Below are 15,902 nucleotides of genomic sequence, written 5' to 3'. Positions count from 1 at the left end.
ACTTCCCCAGGTTCCTGTGCACGTGAATGTGTCCTGGGGCTGCCTGCCCTCTGGCTCATTCTTCCCCAGACCAGAGACAATATGGGCCCCGCTGGGGAGCCCCGGTTTGGCCCCCACTTCCCTCTGCCTTGGGGAGCTTGCTTACCCCCAGACGCAGTGCCCCATGCTGCTCTCTGGGAGGCAATGGCCGTCCTTCCCCATGTGGTGCCCTCCTCTAAGTTTGTTCAGAACGGCTCAGGCCCGGGGCAAACATCTGGGAGTGGGGGGGGGGGGCACAGGGCTACAGCCCTCACCCCCCAGGCCCACACTATCCACCTTCCAGTCACCTGCGCATCTGATCCTGGAGTCGTGGGGGACATTAGCATCAAGAAGGGGTACCTTGGGGTGAAGGGAAGGGGCGCCATCTGGCAGCGACAGTAGGAGACTTGAGTCCTGTGGATCCTGAGGAGTGGAATGGGGGCCTCCACGGTGATTATTCAGGAGACTCCACCCCCAAACCCTGGAGCCCATGCCAGAGCTCGACCGGGGGCTTTTAGGAAGGAGGATGGCCCACCAGCCTCCTGGCGGGGGGGAGGGGGGGGGGTCCCGCAGCAGGTGCAGGACAGCATTGGCCTTGCCTCCTCGGCCCCACCTTGGACAAGGTGGGGGGAGGGGCTGGCTGGGCCTGGGAATATTCATTAAACCCCTGTATTCGTTTCCTGGGGTTGCTGTAGCCAAATACCACAAAACAGGTGACTTAAAACGGTAGAACTTTATTCTCTGACGGTTGCGGAGGCCAGAAGTTTGAGACGCGGGCGTGGCCAGGGTTGGCTTCTTCTGGGGGCTCCACGGGAGAGTGACTCAGGCTGCTGTCCCGGCCTCTGTGGCCTCTGTCGGTCGTGGGGCTCCTTGGCTGTGGCTACGTCCCCCCAGTGTCTGTCCTCGTGGTTGTATGGCCTTCTTCCCTGTGTGTATCTTTTCCCTCTTCTATTTATTTTCATTTTTTATTTTGATTTATTTGAGAGAGAGCAAGTGCGAGTGGGGGAGAGGGGCAGAGGGAGAGAGAGAGAAAGAGAGAATCTTGAGCAGGCTGCACACTCAGTGTAGAGCCTGACACAGGGCTCCATCCCGTGACCCGGGGATCACGACCTGAGCCAAAATCGAGTCGGCCGCTCAGCCGACCGAGCCACCCAGGCACCCCCCCACCCCGTCCCCTTCTTGCAAGGACACCAGGCCCACCAGATGACTATTTCCAAACAAGCTCACCTTCAGAGGTTCCCGGTGCATGTGAACTGGGAGGGGCCCCGGTTCGACCCCGTGCCGCGCCCCCCCCCCCCCATCTGACCCACCTTCCAAGGGGCCATCACACGAGCGAGGTGGACCGGGTGCCGGTGCCTGGGGTGCCCCCCTCCCTGGAGGCCGTCGAGGCGCCTGGAGCCCAGCAGAGCAGCCCCTCCCGCACCTTGTCCCTGAACTCGGCAGACACGTAGTAGTAGACGAAGGGGTCCACGCAGCTGTTGAGGGTGCTGAGCGCCAGGCTGGGCACGTAGGCGGCATACAGGTTCCCCCAGGCGTCCGGGCCGGGGTCCGAGTAGTGCAACAGCAGCAGCGCGTTGCTGGGCACGAAGAAGGCCACGGCCGAGGCCAGCACCAGCGCCGTCAGCCTCCGCGCGGGCCTGTAGCGCCGGCCGCCGGCCGCCAGCGTGCACAGCGTGGCCCCGTAGCTCAGCAGCATGGCCAGCACGGGCAGGAAGCAGCCGAGCACGGCCAGGCAGATGAAGACGGGCCGCCAGTAGGAGGCCTGAGCGCCCACGGGCAGCACGTCGTGGCACAGCACGCGGTCCGAGTGCGGCAGGCGGAAGGTCTGCCGCTGCAGCGCCAGGGGCAGCGCCACGGCGAAGGCCGCCAGCCAGGCCACGGCGCAGAGCCCGGTGGCCAGGCGCCAGCCCCGCAGGGTGAGGGCCCGGAGCGGGTGCACCACGCCAAGGTAGCGGTCCAGGCTGATGGCGGCCAGCAGGAGCACGGAGCCGTACATGTGGCCGTACAGCCCGGCCGTGCTCAGGCGGCAGGCGGCCTCGCCGAAGGGCCAGTGCTGGTCCCGCAGGTGGTAGGCGACACGCAGGGGCAGCGTGAAGGCCAGCAGGAGGTCGGCGACCGCCAGGTTCATCAGCAGCACGGTGGAGGGCAGCCGCGGCACCCGTGTGGCCAGCACCCACAGCGCCAGGCCGTTGGCGGGGAGCCCGACCAGCAGAGTCAGCCCGTAGAGCGCGGGCACCAGCCTCGTGGGCACCCAGCCCAGCAGCAGCGCCCGAGAGCCGTCCGAGACCTCCACCTCGTCGCTGCTGTTGGCCCAGGGCCGGCCGGGGAAGCTGCGCAGTTTGGGCGGGAGAGGGGTCCCCTCCCGGGGCCCGGGCGGGGGCCCCGGTGTGTCGGCTGCGGGGGGGAAGGGGATGAGAGGCGTTGAGAGTCTAACCGCCACCCCCACTCCCCACCGCCCGGCCGGTGGTGCGGCTCCCGAGGGGGCCGGAGTCCAGGCCCTGGCTCTCAGGAGCCCCCAGCTCGGTGGGTCAGAGCCGGACGCAGACGCCCCCGGCCCCGTGTGGGCCCAGGGCTGGGCTGGAGGCCCCTCTCCACCCCCACCCGCCACCTATTTCCCCCTCATCGACTCTAGGCCTGCCCCGGGTCCCAAGACGGGGCCCACGGTCACTCACCATCACCTCCCCCCGTGCTCCCCAACTCGTCGTAAGTGAGGTGGGTCTGAGTGCCATCTTCCAGGCTGAACCCCAGCACCAGGGGCCACAGCAGCAGAAGTAGGCACATGCTCCGAGACGACACCGGCTGCTCTGGGCTGCGGCCGGCTGAGCTCGGGCTTCCTGCCCAGCTGGACCCCCACCCCCAGCTTCCTGAGTGCCAGTGGAGGAGTGGACACGGCCTGGTGAGATAAACCAGCCCCTGCCCCCACAAGCCCATGGCAGACTCCCGGCGTGGCCCGAGGAGTCCCGGTGGCTGGGGTCCCTCAGTGATGCACAGGTGCCTCATGGGGTCCAGGCGCTGGGCCGGCGGGACGGGGGAGGAGGCTCCAGGCTGCAGTCCCCGCCCCCTCAGCACCCGTTGGGCCCAGAAAGCCTCTGTGGGCCCAGTGGCCGCTTCCCGCCGTCTAATCACATCTGCAGCCACCGTTCCCACGACGGTCCTCTGGGTCGCATCCCCAGTTGAGGGCTCTTGGCCCTTCCCGAAGCCCCCCCACCCCTCCCCTCCTGTCTGTGGCTGGCTGGCCCAGAGCCCTGCCTCCCCAGGTCAGAGGTCAGAGCAGGTGAGTGATTCTCCTCTCCTCCAAGCACCCCAGGTCCTCGGTGGGGGCTGCCCTGCTTGTTGCTGCCTCACTCACACCCCTGCACTGTCCCCTGGGCGGGCGGGCACCAAGTGAGGTGCGGAGAGGGGAAGGCACTCTTGTGAGTCTGGGGTCTGCTGAGGGTGTCTGAGGGGGTCTTGGTCCTCAGCCTGGACCCACGATGCTGACCACGTGCTACCCTGGGGTGCCTGCTTCTGGGAGGTGCCCATCCCTGGCTCTCGAAGCCCCTTCTGCTCCCGTCCTGGCTCCACCTTCAGCCTCAGGGGGCCCCTGAGGATGGTCGTGGCCATATCTGAGCCTGAGAGTGGTGGCCGGGCCAGCCCAGGAGAGAGGGCCCCCCAACCACCCCCACCCCGCTCTGGCCCCTCCACGTCCCTGCACTGAGATGGGGGCCCACTGTGCAGATGAAGACACTCAGAGGGGCTCAGAGGGGAGGGTAGTCCTCTCTTCTACACACAACCCCCCCCCCCCAGATGTCCCTCTAGGGAGAGGCCTCGACCATCGTGCCCTGGGGAGCTCCGCACTGGGGGTTCTTGACCTGTGTGGTCAGGGTCGGGCCACAGTGGTGGCAGGGGGGTGTGGTCTGAGAGCAGGGGGACCCTGAGGGGCGGTGGGGGTCGAGGGAGACGAACTAGGAGTGGGAGAAGGAGTGCGATGTGGCCGTGTTCTGGTGTGGCGAGCCTTAATCTAGCCACACACTTGAGGTCTCAGGGACCAACCAGGAAGTGACTGAGCAGTCCTGGACAGAGTCAGTGCAGCTGAGGGTGAGATGCTGAGGTCCCTGCCCCCAGCCCGGGGAGGGTTGGGGGGACCGAGGCCTGGAGAGTTCCCCCTGGGACAGGGTCTCAGCCAGGAGTCTCTTCCATTTCCAAGCTTTTCCCACCGGTACCGGTGACAAATTCAGCCCCATGCCTACGTCTCTTGGCAACTCATGACCCGTGTCACTCTCAGGGCGCAGGGAAACCCGGATGAGGACCCCCAGTGGCCCTGCAGGAGCAGAGCAGCGAGCCCGTATGGGGGGAGGCTGGGGGCTGGCAGCTGGGCGACTCTGGGGCAGGGCCGAGCCCCCAAGGGGGGAGGTTTGTGTCTGGACATTGAAGGCAGGCACACATGTGCAGGAAGTGAGTGGCCTTACGGGGTATTCCCAGCAGCACAGAGGCGGGGAGGCCCATCACGGGAAAAACCTGGTGCCAGCAGAAGGGGGCAGACCCCCCCACCCCCCGACACAGAAGGTGCAGGACCACCCACCACGGCGAGGCACTTTCTGGGTGGGGTTGGGGGGCGGGGCTGGGGGCAGCTGCCTTTGGGGAGAAGGATTTGGGTGCCGACTTTCCCCCTTGTGCTTTTTTATACTGTTGGAATCTTCTCTATCCTCTGTCCCTTTCCATAAAAACATTTTTGAACAATGTTCATTTTTGAGAGTGTGCACGAGTGGGGGAGGGGCAGAGAAAGCGGGGGGACAGAGGATCTGAAGCGGGCTCAGCGCTGACGGCGGAAAAACATTTTTAAAAAGGCGGAACAGCAGCTTGAAAAAGGAAGGAAAATCTGACCCAAGCTACGCTACCATGGGGGTGGACCTCGAGAACACTGTCACTCATGCCGAGTGAGATAAGCCAGGCACGAAAGCATAAATACTGCGTGATCCCACTGATAGGAGGTCCCTCAAGTGGTCAGATTCATAGAGACAGGAAGTAGGAGCGTGAGTGCCAGGGGCTGGGGGAGGAGGACGGGGAGCCAGTGGTTAACGGGGACAGAGTTCCATTTTGGAAGACGAAGCGTCCTGGGGATGGGTGGTGGGGCTGGTGGCCCAAAGCCCCTCAGCTGGACACGTACCATGGCTAACTTTTGTGCGTATTTTAATACAATGAAAAACTGATTTAAAATGGTGGGGGGAAAAAAGCAGTCCGATCCGAGTCGGCAGCTGGTCCTGGATTTCTTCAGCCTCCAGCCCCGCCTGGACCCCCAGGAGCCCCCAGAGCCTGTCCTGGCCGGGCTCACGGTCTCTAGTGGAAGCTGGAGGTCAGTGCATCTCCTGACCAGTTAAGAGATGCCTCGGGTCCTCCCAATACGACGCTTCTCGGGGTACCATCTTCGTGCAGATTGTGATTTCTTTATGTTGTGCTTTGGAGGCAGGTGGGCGCCCACCTGAAAAGCAACTTGCTTTTCAGGTGGGCGCCCACCTGAAAAGCAACTTGCTTTTCAGAACAATCGGCCTCCTTCTCGGCCAGGACATCAGGGGTAAAGTGCTGCTTAGACCTTGCAAGATAGCCAGTGAGACAAACACCTCATTAAGGACAGAATAAATAAGAGAAGAAATGTTCACGAGGCCCCACCGGACCCCCGCCCCTCACCTCCCTAAGCATCACACGCCTGCTCCCTCCACCACTGCTCCCTCCACGACGACTGGGGAAGGGAGGGCAGCCTACGAGCACTCCCCAGACGTGAAGGATTTAGGGAGGGGGGTGCAGGGTGGTTAGGACACAGGGCTGGCTGTTCCTTACTGTGGCATAACCAGCTGCCGCGGACACAGTGGCTTGGAATAACGGGTCCTTCCGTGGGTGAGGAGTCCGGGCACGGTGGGCTGGTTCCCTGCCCAGGGCCCCACCAGGCTGCAGGCTAGGTAGGTGTCCCCAGGGTCAGGTCCGTCCACATCAGTACGGGTCGTGCCCCCTTCCCAACGGGGCCAGCAGAAGACCCTCTCCGCTTTCTCCTTCGGGAGCCTGATCACAGCCAGAGGCCACTCCCACTCCTGGGGCCGGGTGCCCGGCCCGGAAGATGCCACGGCTTGCACCCCAGGACCTGCCCCCCCCCTCCCCCCGTCAGGACGCCCCTCCCAGAGCTTCTGACCGGATGGCCGGTCTATGGGCACAGAAGGCCCTGGATTCTGGGCTCGAGGCAGGAGGAATCTGGGACAGTAACAAGCCTTGCTCACCCAACTCCCCGGGAGCCCTGGCTCTCTGGAGGGGGAGTCGTGCAGCACCAGGGGCGTTGATGTGTGTGGGGGGTACCCACGGGCAGAGGGGGCCCCTGGAAGGTACCAACGGCCACTCGGGGAGGCTGGGGACACCACCTGGGAGAGGACTGGTCAGGTGGGCAGCGCGGACTTAGCTCGGAACTGAGAGGTGAGGCCTGGCGGTGGGCACTGAGGGGGAGGGGAGGGGAAACACCCCCCGCTGGCTCGCCGGGCGGGTGGAGGAAGCTCAGCGCGAACACCACTGTCTTTAAATTAGGTTTCCCTCGCACCACGCTGAAGGCAACACCTCTCCTTTCTACTGACTACGAAAACTGAGTTGGGAACGAACGTTCCAGAAAACTCAGGGCGGGGAGACACCCACGGGGGGGGGGGGCGGGGGGCGCGGATCAGGACCTTCCTGCGGAGGCGGTGTCGGGGAGGGTTCCGCACTTGGTGTTTGGGAACCACTGGAGCACAGGTGCAGACGCCCCCTGTGGGTTCGCTGACAAGAAATGACTGAGGGCGTCTCACAGATTTAGGTCAATATTTAATATTTAACTTTAATGTGCAAATAAATAGAAAAGGAAAACTACATTCAAAACAGCTGCAAAGGAAGTACAAGCCCCGGAAGAGAAATTCTTCAGAAACAGAAGAGACGCTCCCTAGAAGCATGCAGGGTGGGGCTCGGTGGGGTCTGGCCCGCACCCCAGGCCCACGCGGAGGCACGGAAGGGGCCGCGGGCTCCCGGGGAGGATGGCTGCCGAGAGGGTCTGGTTCAGGAATTCCGAAAGTTCCCTTCTTACAAAAAACAAGGATGTGGACAAAGTGCCTGGCACGCTCGAGCAAACACGGGCTGGGAGACCCTGGGCAGACACACCGGCCTTGGACTCGCCCAGGCCCCGAGTCAGAGGCTTTGCAAACCTTGAGTTCCACAGGTAACTTCTAGAAACTTCTAGAAACACATCTCCACTTCCCAGAACGGCGGATTTGGCACAGCGCAGGTTTAGGGGGTGAGGGCTGCCGCCGGGCAGAAACGAGGCCGCAAGGAGACGGTTCCGGGCCCCCGTTGGTTGATCCCACTCTGATGGTGCCGGGAGCCCGGCCAGGGCCCCTCACGGTGCAAGGATTTTAAAGAGCCGGTCCCCAGCCCGAACCGCTCAGCATTCGCGGCCCAGAAGGCCTTGGACGCCTCTGCGGGACGGCTGCCTCAGCCCCTCGCGCCCACACCCTCTCCCGGAGGTGGCCGCAGGTAGGGCGGCAGCGTTAAGGGCACAACTGCAGAATTCCACGAGGGCTCTACTGCCCAAGAAACGGTGGGACGCGGCTGACTGCGTAAGTTACAACCACTAAGAGAGCTTATGAATAAATACGTGTGTGCATATATATATTTCTAGAAGGGCCATCCTAGGTACACGACCGCACCCCAGGTGTGGGGCCACGTGAGCCCGGCGGGAGTTGCAGGCTGAGCCCCTCCCCTCAAGAGCCCGCAGTGTGGCCACCAGGACAACACAGGGTCTGGAGTCTCATTTTTTCCAGACTGGGTTCTTCCAGACAGTTCTGGTGCCGCCTGCCCACTCCGCATCTTGACGTCAAAGCAGGATCTCAACGGTTTGGCCGAAAGGGCTCTTCCTGGTCTCAGAGTGACCAAGGACCCCAAGCCTCAGCCGGGCCGAGCCCGTGCCCAAACTATCAGATGCAGGCATGGCCCAGCTTAGGAAGTTTCCAGAAGTTCTCAGAACCATTCAGGAAGGACATGCTTTTCAAGCAGGTCCGCCCAGGCCCAACTCCTTCGATGCTGGGGTCTCCTGAACGCCGACTCCCTCCCCCCCCCCCCCCCCAACACGCCCAGCACGGTTCATCGCTGACTCTCCCAGACGCCGTGGGGACAGAGGACCGGAGGTGCCCCCCGCCCGGGGATTTGGCACGTGTGATGGAAGGCGGTCCAGCAGGTGCATGAGCGCAATCACTCGCTCCCTGGCCGGCGTGTCGATCTTCCCCCTTCCAGCAGGGCCTGAGCCCCCAGAGTTCGGGTGCAGGAAGGGTTCGGGTTTGGCACAGAACGGGCCCCAAGGAAGCAGGGGAGCCAGAGGGACGGCAGCTCGGGGCCACGAGCTAGCACAGCCCCGCCCTTCTCCGGAGCTCGTGGCCTGTAGCAGCAAGGCTGAGGGACGCTCGGCCCCCTCAGGTCGTTGATCAGAGCGCCCCCGAGGGACACCCGGGCCGAGGGAGTGGCCGCGCCGAGCCGCGGGGTCACGGCGCCCACGCGGCGAGTCAGGGGGAGGCGGGGCGGCGGCTGTACTGCACTCGGTAGCGGGTCACGGGCAGGCCGTGCACGTGCGCCGTCTCACACAGCGTCTTGCAGGGCACCATGTCCTCGTCCTCCTCGCCCATCAGCCAGTCCTGCACCAGGCCGGCCGCCTCCACCGTCACGTTGTCCTCCAGCCAGCGGCCGTGCCACTCCTCGAAGTGCCGGTGGTGCCGCAGCAGAACCAGGGGCTGCACCTGCGCGAGGGGGCGGGGGGGGTGGGGGGGGGGGGCGGTCAGCCGCGGGCCGGGTCTCGGGGGCCCCGGCACCCCCCGCACGGCCACGGGCCGCGCCCCAGGGTCCCCGGCCGTGGGCGGGGGCGGAGGGGGCACCTGCTTGGCCCGGCAGAGGGTCCCGCGGCGGTACATGTAGTCCTCGGAGTTGACGATGAACATCATCTTGTGGGTGCTGAGCTTGAAGCGGCAGTCCACGTTGCAGGCGCTCTCCACCCCGACCAGCCGCTTCCAGGAGGTCTTGGCCTCGCCGCGCAGGGCGCGCACCTGCTCACACTGCCACCTGCGGAACTTCTTGAGGTTCCTGGAGGCGAGAGGAGGACGCGCAGGCTGGGACCCCTCACGACCCGCAGGCATCGGGAGACGCCGACCTCCCAGGGGTCGGAGAGAGGCAAACTGAAGCGACGAAAGCCACACACACCCCCCCCCCCCGAACCCTTCCGTGCGGTGAAAAGTAAAAGCCGGTCGGGCCCTGGTGCTGATGGCGGCGGGAGGGGCTGCCCGGGGCCCGCGGGAGGGAACCGCGTCCGGAGGGCCTCTCACCTCTGCAGGAACACGGGCTTCAGGAGGAAGCCCTCGGTGGGCGAGCTGGACGCCCCCTCGGTCCCCACGTACTGCTCCACGTACCGAGCCAGGTGCTGCGGGGAGAGGGAGGCGGGCCCGTGTCACTGGAGGCACAGACCTCTGTCACCGGACGCCCGGAGCTCAGGGGCGCTCAGGGACTTCGTTCCCGCCCCGCAAAGCTTGGGGAGGAGGGCAGCTCCCGGGGAGCCTGACGCGTGACGGAAAGTGCCAGACGGCAGCTGTGGATAAAGCACTCGTGTAGAGCCAGGAATTAGACGCTCGTGGCATCTCACGCTTACGTGGGTAAATCCCTGCCCGGTAATATCCCCGCCGTATCCGTCATGTGGTAAGCGCACACGGGTAACGGGGCCCTCACGCAGAGGACAGGGCGGTCTGGGGAGCAGGAACGACATCAAGACACGAGCAGCAGGGCAAGGGGGTGAGCAGGGGCCACAGGTCGGGGGTGGGCACGGCCTGCAGTGTCCAAGTGACCCTTTATCTGCTCCCACCCTGTGAGAGCCAGAGGCTCCTCCGGACTCAGGCCTTCTGGAGGCAACTTCTGGAAGGGGCCGGGTGTGCAGTCCCCACCCTGCGGGGAGGCCTGAAGCGTGCAGGGCGGGGTGCTGTGAGGATGCTTTCCCCCCCTCCCCCCGTCCCCCCCCCCCGCCGGCCATGGTGCTGGTGAAGGAGGCACCACGTGCAGCTCAGAGTGTGGGCCCGGGGATCTCTCCTCGGGTCGGGGATCGGGATCCAGCTCTCCGGCCCTCGTGCTTGGGAGTGAAGGGTCACACGCCACGGGGTCTGAGCGAGCATGTGGGCCGCGGGCCCAAGGGGGACCTGCCACGGTATTTGCAGCAGGTGGAAGAGCCAGGAGCAGGGTTTCGGGGGAGGACCGGCTCCCGACGGCACGTGTGCTGAGCATCCCCTCCGAGGCTTCCAAGGACAGCGTTCAGGCCGCACGGTGGGGCTTCTCCGGGTGGGCCTTCCGCAGCCTGTGCTCGGCCCAGCGTGTGCACAGGGCTCGCGGGGGGTGGAGGTGGGGGCGCGGCGTGTACGAGGCGCAGAGCACGGGGCCACGGCTCTTACCTGGACCTCCACGGGGTCCTCCGTCTGGGCCTCCTCGGTGTCCAGAAGCTCGATGGTCATGACCACCTGCCCTGTGCGCTGCAGGAACATGACCTGGGGAAGAAGGAGGGTGAACAGCCCGACGCCACGGAAGAGCCCAGAACGAGGCCTGCGAGGTCATCGGTGATGGCCTCCCGCAGCCTCCAGGGGCCGAACAGCAGAAGCGTGTGGGATCAGGCAGGCAGGCGGGCGGCCGAGCGAGGGCCCAGGCCCAGCCCGGCTCTCGGGCCGCAGCGACGCGGCCCGTCCTCCCCCGCTGCGGGTGCCCTCCTCGCGGCCCCAGCCTCGCGTGAGCCCCTCACCTTGAAGCAGTTCTCGTCAGCCATGCACCGTTCGGCCTTCCACTGGTAGCTGGTCTCCCTGGAGGCACGGACACAGCGGGAGGACAGGTTCCCCCCCGCGGCGCCCCGCTTCTTCTCGTTCAGGTAGAGCTCCACCACCTTCAGGCAGACGTCGTCACTCACGAGGTGGTGCAGCTGGCAGGGAGGGAGAGCCAGTGGGTGCCCGGCGCGCGTGCCCCCAGGAGCGGGGAGGGGTGCGGCTGGAACCCCAGCCCCCGCCTCACCCGGAGAGGATGCCGGCAAAGCGCACGAGGTTGGGCGTGAAGGCCAGGGGCAGCCCGGCCCAGACCCACGAGCCCTGCCGGGGCACGAGAAACACACAGAAAAAAAACACAGAAGAAAAGGTGCCAGAGTGGGGACGGTAATTAAAGGTGCCACAGTGGCAAGTCACGTCTCCCTGAGCGTTCTGCTATAAACACAATTAGTTCTTTGAACCGCTATAAACACACTTGAAACCTTGAGGTTTAGGAGAAGGTGGGTAAGGGACGCGGCCGGGCGGCAGGTCGGACCGCGCAGGTGAGCTGGGGCCTCAGGGCACCAGCTGCGGTCCGGACAGGCTGCTACAGGCTCAGGGTTCAGGAGTCTTCCCCACATGCTGCTTTGTTGAATAAAGACACCGTGTGGACTCACGGAAGTCTCACACGATGCCTGTCACGTGACAAGTTCCCAGTGAACGTTGGCTGCTGGTAACCAAAACGGAGAGGAGTTCCACAGGAGACGTTTGTGGAAAGGATAATTAAACAAACAAACATTAATCAGAGTATCTGGTTTGGTCCAACCTCTAGGTGCTAAAGTCAAGGCTACTGTCCCCAGAGCTGTGGCCTGCCGGGGGCAGGCGGGACGCTCACCCTGGGGACGCGCACCCAGCCCTGTAACATCCCTGGCATCCCTGTCGCCTGGAGCTGTGCACAGGGCCCTGGGTGCTTGCTTCCTCTACACGCGTCTACAGAGGTCACGACCAGAGAGAGAGCCAGGAAAGGACAAAGACCCAGCCCGGCACACAGAGGGAAACGGGGAGGTGGCCAAAACCAAAAGGGTTAGTTAGGGTCTCAGAGCACGGGTGTCTGTGGAGATGCGTCCCAGCAGCCACCTAGAAGACGCAAAGCCCCCCGCTCATCAGTGGGGGAAAAGGTGGGCTCCACGGGGAAGGGCCAAACGGCACAGACAGGGCCCTCAAGCCAGGACGTCTGCAAGGCCACAGAGGGACGCAAAGGCCCCACCCCACGAACCTTCAGGGAAATGCAACATAAGCCACAACAGTCACCACCGTTTGGCCCGCGAGGGTGGAGAGGCCACCGATCCTGAGCCCCAGGAAGGACTCCGTGCACCCCGGGCAGCCTGCCTGCGCCCCACCCCGGGCCGGGGGGAGTGGTGGAAATGAACAGATGGCAACTTCGAGGGTCTAAACAGGGGCTCATTCCCACCGTCCTTCCCAGCCAGAGGCGGAAGGGAGCTCAGGCATCTCGGCCGAGGAATGTCACAGAATCACACTGGCGGGGTGTGGCCAGATGCACACAGACACAAAGCTCAAAACCAGGGGCGTGGGTGCCTGCAGGTGGGGGGGGGGGGCGCGCTGAAAGGAGGCAGCGCTGGGGCTGTTCGTGACTACCCACTGAGCCGCACGCGTGGGATCTGGGCACGCTTCTGTGCGTGTTCTACTTTGGCAGGAAAGGAAATGCCGTTTCTAGCAACTGTATCTGGGCAGGAGAGTTGGGACGCTACTTTCCTCGGCTTCTCTGCGGCTTTACAGCAAACAGCCTTACTCGATAAATAGGAAACAAAGTCAGGATGAACGACAACTGTTCTGGTGTAACTGAGCAGGACTAGCGTCCCAAGACCACATCTGACTCATCTGGGGTATTGCTATGCATATTACTAGCATGACTGTTCTGTCTTGGTGACACTCAGCTCTGGGTGACTTTTGCTCTTATAAGCGATGCTAATAAATGTCCCCGATATTCTCCCTCCAGAAGTGGGCTACAATTTTTTTTTTTTAAATTAACTGATTTTTTTAGAGTTTATCTATTTTGAGAGAAAGAAAGAGTGAGCAGGAGAGGGGCAGAGAGAGGGAGAGAGACAGAATCCCAGGAAGGTTCAAACCCACAAACCATGAGATCATGACCTGAGCCGATACCAAGGGTGGGACACTTAACTGGCTGCCCCCGCCCCCCGCCGGTGTCCCTGGGCTATGGTTCTTTACGTGTTGCCAAATTACCTTTAAGAAAGGTCTGTCGGGCACCCGGGGGGCTCAGTCGGTTGATGTGTCCAACTTCAGCTCAGGTCATGATCTCACGGTCCGTGAGTTTGAGCCCCATGTCGGGCTCTGTGCTGACAGCTCGGAGCCTGGAGCCTGTTTCGGATTCTGTGTCTCCCTCTCTCTCTGTCCCTCCCCCCTCACGCTCTGTCTCTCTCTCAAAAATAAACAAACAAAAAAAAAGATCTGTCACCGAGGAGTCAAACGAATCCTTGTACACCCGTGTTCACAGCACTGTTCACAATCGCCAAAAGGTGGCAACGAGCAAAGTGGCCACCCCCAGATGCGTGGACGGACGAGTACGTTCCCTCCACACGACGGGAGGCAGCCACACGAGGGAGCGAAGCAATGACACACATCACAACGTGGCTGAACCTGGAAAACACCATACGGAGTTTGAGAGAAGCCAGACACAAAAGGCCACGGCGTGGGATTCCATTTACACGAAACGCCCAGAGCAGGCAGATCCGCAGGGACAGAAGGCAGACTGGCGGTGGCCAGGGGCCGGGGGAGGGGCACGCGGTGGCCGCACGACACGGTGAGCACACTGAATGCCACTGAACCGCATTTTGTGTTCCGTGAATTCCACTCTCCACTCCGCCGAAGCTACAAAGGAGAGGTGCTGCTGCCCCAGGCCGACCCGCGCAGCCTCTCCAGGAGGGGCCACACCGTCCCTGTCGCCGCCTGCCCGCGCCTGCTCACCTGCCTGGCGATGCTCTGCACCAGCTTGTCCATGGTGAAGCCCACGTAGGCGTGGATGGTGAACATCTCGCGCAGGGTGTCCTCGTACTGTGTGGGGTCGATGCTGCCCTCTAGCAGGCTCCGCACCATGTCCAGGAAGGCGGGGTAGTACTCCTCCAGCTCCACCTCGCCTGGGGGCGCGGGGGCCGCGGTCACCGGGGGCCAGACACGCGTGGGGCCCTCGCCTCCGGCCACCGGCTCCCTAACACCGGCCCAAGGTGCCGGGACGCATCCGACTGGCCGCCTGGCCCCACCCCCACCCCTCAACCCGGCTGGTGGCCGCCAGCACCCGCGTGCCACCCCGGGGACCCCGGAGCTTACTTGGCTGCTTCAGCCGCAGCTCCATGGCGGGGTCGTTGCCCTTCTCCCGGCGGCCCTCACACAGCACCTTCTCCCTCTCCTTCTCCGTCCGATACTCCAGCAGCTGCTTCTGCGCCTGGCGGTAGATCTTGAGCAGCCGGGAGCACAGGGTCTGGTGCAGGCGCAGGAAGAAGTACCAGTTGTTGTTGGCGAAGAAGAGGCTGTACACGTCGTCCAGAGGCTTGTGCCGCTGTGGCGCCTGCTCGGTGGCGGGCGCCTCGCCCGCGGCCCCCTTCTCCTCCGGGGGACTGCTCTGCGGCCCGGGCGCCGGCTTCTTCCGGTCACCAGGCTCCGCGCTCTGCCCCTGGGGGCTGCCCCGGCCCTCGTCGGCGGAGTCCTCGGACGCCCCCAGGTCCAGCTGCTGGGAGAAGAAGAGGCTGGGCACGAACTGGTGCACCAGCTGGTGGATGGTGCCCTGGTCCTCCTTCTGGATGGCCGGCTGCCGCTTCACGTAGTAGCTGATGAGGGCGGCGGCGTCCTCGAGGATCTGCCTGTCCTCGTACACGAAGATGAGGTGCGGCTCGCTGGAGGGGGCGCTACGGCCCTCCGAGTGCTGCTCCTGGTGCTGGGGCACAAGGGGGCCATCAGGCAGGAAGTGACCAACTGGGGTGTCTGAGATGGGGCACCCGGGGCCACCGGGCTCTAACGGCATCACGCTCTGGTCTGGGTGCAGCCCACACCTCCTGCCTGCCCCGTCCCATTCAGCAGCCCGCTCCAACCACTGTCCTCTCTGGGTCCAGAGTGACTTGACCTATAGGAGTGCGGTCAGTCCTATCACATCACTCTGGGCCTTGCTGCACTGCTCATGACAGGACCCCGATCCCTGGCACATGGTCCTATGGCACCCGCCCCACCCAGCCTCTTTCGTTGCTCAGAGGGTGCTGAGCTCCTGCTGTGTGCAGGACCTTTGAACATGCCCCTCTGCTCTTTTGCCCTGGAAAACCAAAGCCCTGGGCTCACTCCTTCCCTCAGTCTTTATCCAGCTAACGACTTTTCTTCCTGCAAACCTGAAGACGGTCACACTTTGTCCAGACTGCCTCGAGCTGCCTGCCAATGTCAGCCCCCAACGACGCGCTCTCCTGGGTAGCACCCAGCCCCAGCCCCAAGGCTGATGAACCCAGGCTCTCAGAAGAAGTGAGCCTGGGGGTGCTTGAGTGGCTTAGTCAGTTAAGCATCCGACTCCAGCTCAGGTCATGATCGCGTGATTCATGGGTTCGAGCCCCACACCGGGATCTGTGCTGACAGCTCAGAGCCTGGAACCTGCTTCGGATTCTGTGTCTCCCTCTCTCTCTGCCCCTCCCCCACAGGCGCACACACCCACTCTCTCTCTAAAAATAAATAAAGATGTTAAAAAACAAAATAAAATTAAAAAAAAGGAAAAAGTGAGCACGGATCCTCACCTTGGGTGAGCAGTTCCAGGGTGTAGCCACTGAAGGGGCTCCCTGAACCACCACAGAGCAAGTGACCAACAGAAAACGGGTAGGCCAGGACCATGGCTCTCTGGGGTGGGCGCCCCATGTGTCCACCAGAGGTCAGGCTCCCTTAGTGACACTGAACTGTGCAGCAGCCCGAGCTCTCCTTCCCTCCGTGCCGGCGGGAGTCTTGGGAGCTGGCACACGGGTGGTGGGGACACTCAGCCCGTCTCCCGGCTCTGAGTGATCTTCTTCTCCTGCTGCTTTTGGAGCCCCTCTCGTA

General features: G+C 63.6%; 2 protein-coding genes across 3 annotated transcripts in view; both read right to left on the bottom strand.

Moving 5' to 3' along the window:
- Positions 1-732: 732 nt before the first annotated feature.
- F2RL3 (F2R like thrombin or trypsin receptor 3) lies at positions 733-3,013 on the bottom strand. 2 transcript variants are annotated; one of them, XM_019416224.2, is made up of 3 exons: positions 2,691-3,013; positions 1,442-2,412; positions 733-966 (listed from the first exon to the last, which is right to left on the bottom strand). In XM_019416224.2, the coding sequence occupies exons 1-3, from the start codon at positions 2,947-2,949 to the stop codon at positions 841-843; spliced, it is 1,356 nt and encodes a 451-aa protein (XP_019271769.2). In that variant the 5' UTR covers positions 2,950-3,013; the 3' UTR covers positions 733-840. The 2 variants fall into 2 exon arrangements, with proteins under 2 accessions (XP_019271769.2, XP_019271771.2); XM_019416226.2 differs by having other exon boundaries at positions 880-966; positions 1,329-2,412.
- Positions 3,014-6,815: 3,802 nt separating this feature from the next.
- SIN3B (SIN3 transcription regulator family member B) overlaps positions 6,816-15,902 on the bottom strand; it is a 37,108-nt gene continuing 28,021 nt past the window's right edge. The window contains 7 exon segments of the mRNA XM_019416218.2: positions 6,816-8,786; positions 8,922-9,126; positions 9,366-9,460; positions 10,473-10,565; positions 10,814-10,987; positions 13,809-13,978; positions 14,169-14,772. Of these exon segments, the coding sequence (XP_019271763.2) occupies positions 8,556-8,786; positions 8,922-9,126; positions 9,366-9,460; positions 10,473-10,565; positions 10,814-10,987; positions 13,809-13,978; positions 14,169-14,772 (1,572 nt within the window). The 3' untranslated portion in view covers positions 6,816-8,555.

The sequence above is a fragment of the Panthera pardus genome, unplaced genomic scaffold (assembly GCF_024362965.1).
Source record: "Panthera pardus isolate Hobbes unplaced genomic scaffold, ASM2436296v1 HiC_scaffold_8, whole genome shotgun sequence".
Taxonomy (NCBI): domain Eukaryota; kingdom Metazoa; phylum Chordata; class Mammalia; order Carnivora; family Felidae; genus Panthera; species Panthera pardus.
The sequence above is the reverse complement of the archived record's forward strand: the minus strand, read 5'-3'. Positions and strand labels throughout refer to the sequence as shown.

What these genes read in the sequence shown, in the direction of transcription:
- F2RL3 (XM_019416224.2), bottom strand. Translation starts at nt 2,949, where the DNA reads ATGGGCTTGTGGGGGCAGGGGCTGGTTTATCTCACCAGGCCGTGTCCA. An exon ending in GAGCACGGGGGGAGGTGATG is followed by an intron (nt 2,413 to 2,690) that starts GTGAGTGACCGT and finishes TCCCCCCCGCAG; the next exon opens with CCGACACACCGGGGCCCCCG. An exon ending in CTGCCGAGTTCAGGGACAAG is followed by an intron (nt 967 to 1,441) that starts GTGCGGGAGGGG and finishes GAAAATAAATAG; the next exon opens with AAGAGGGAAAAGATACACAC.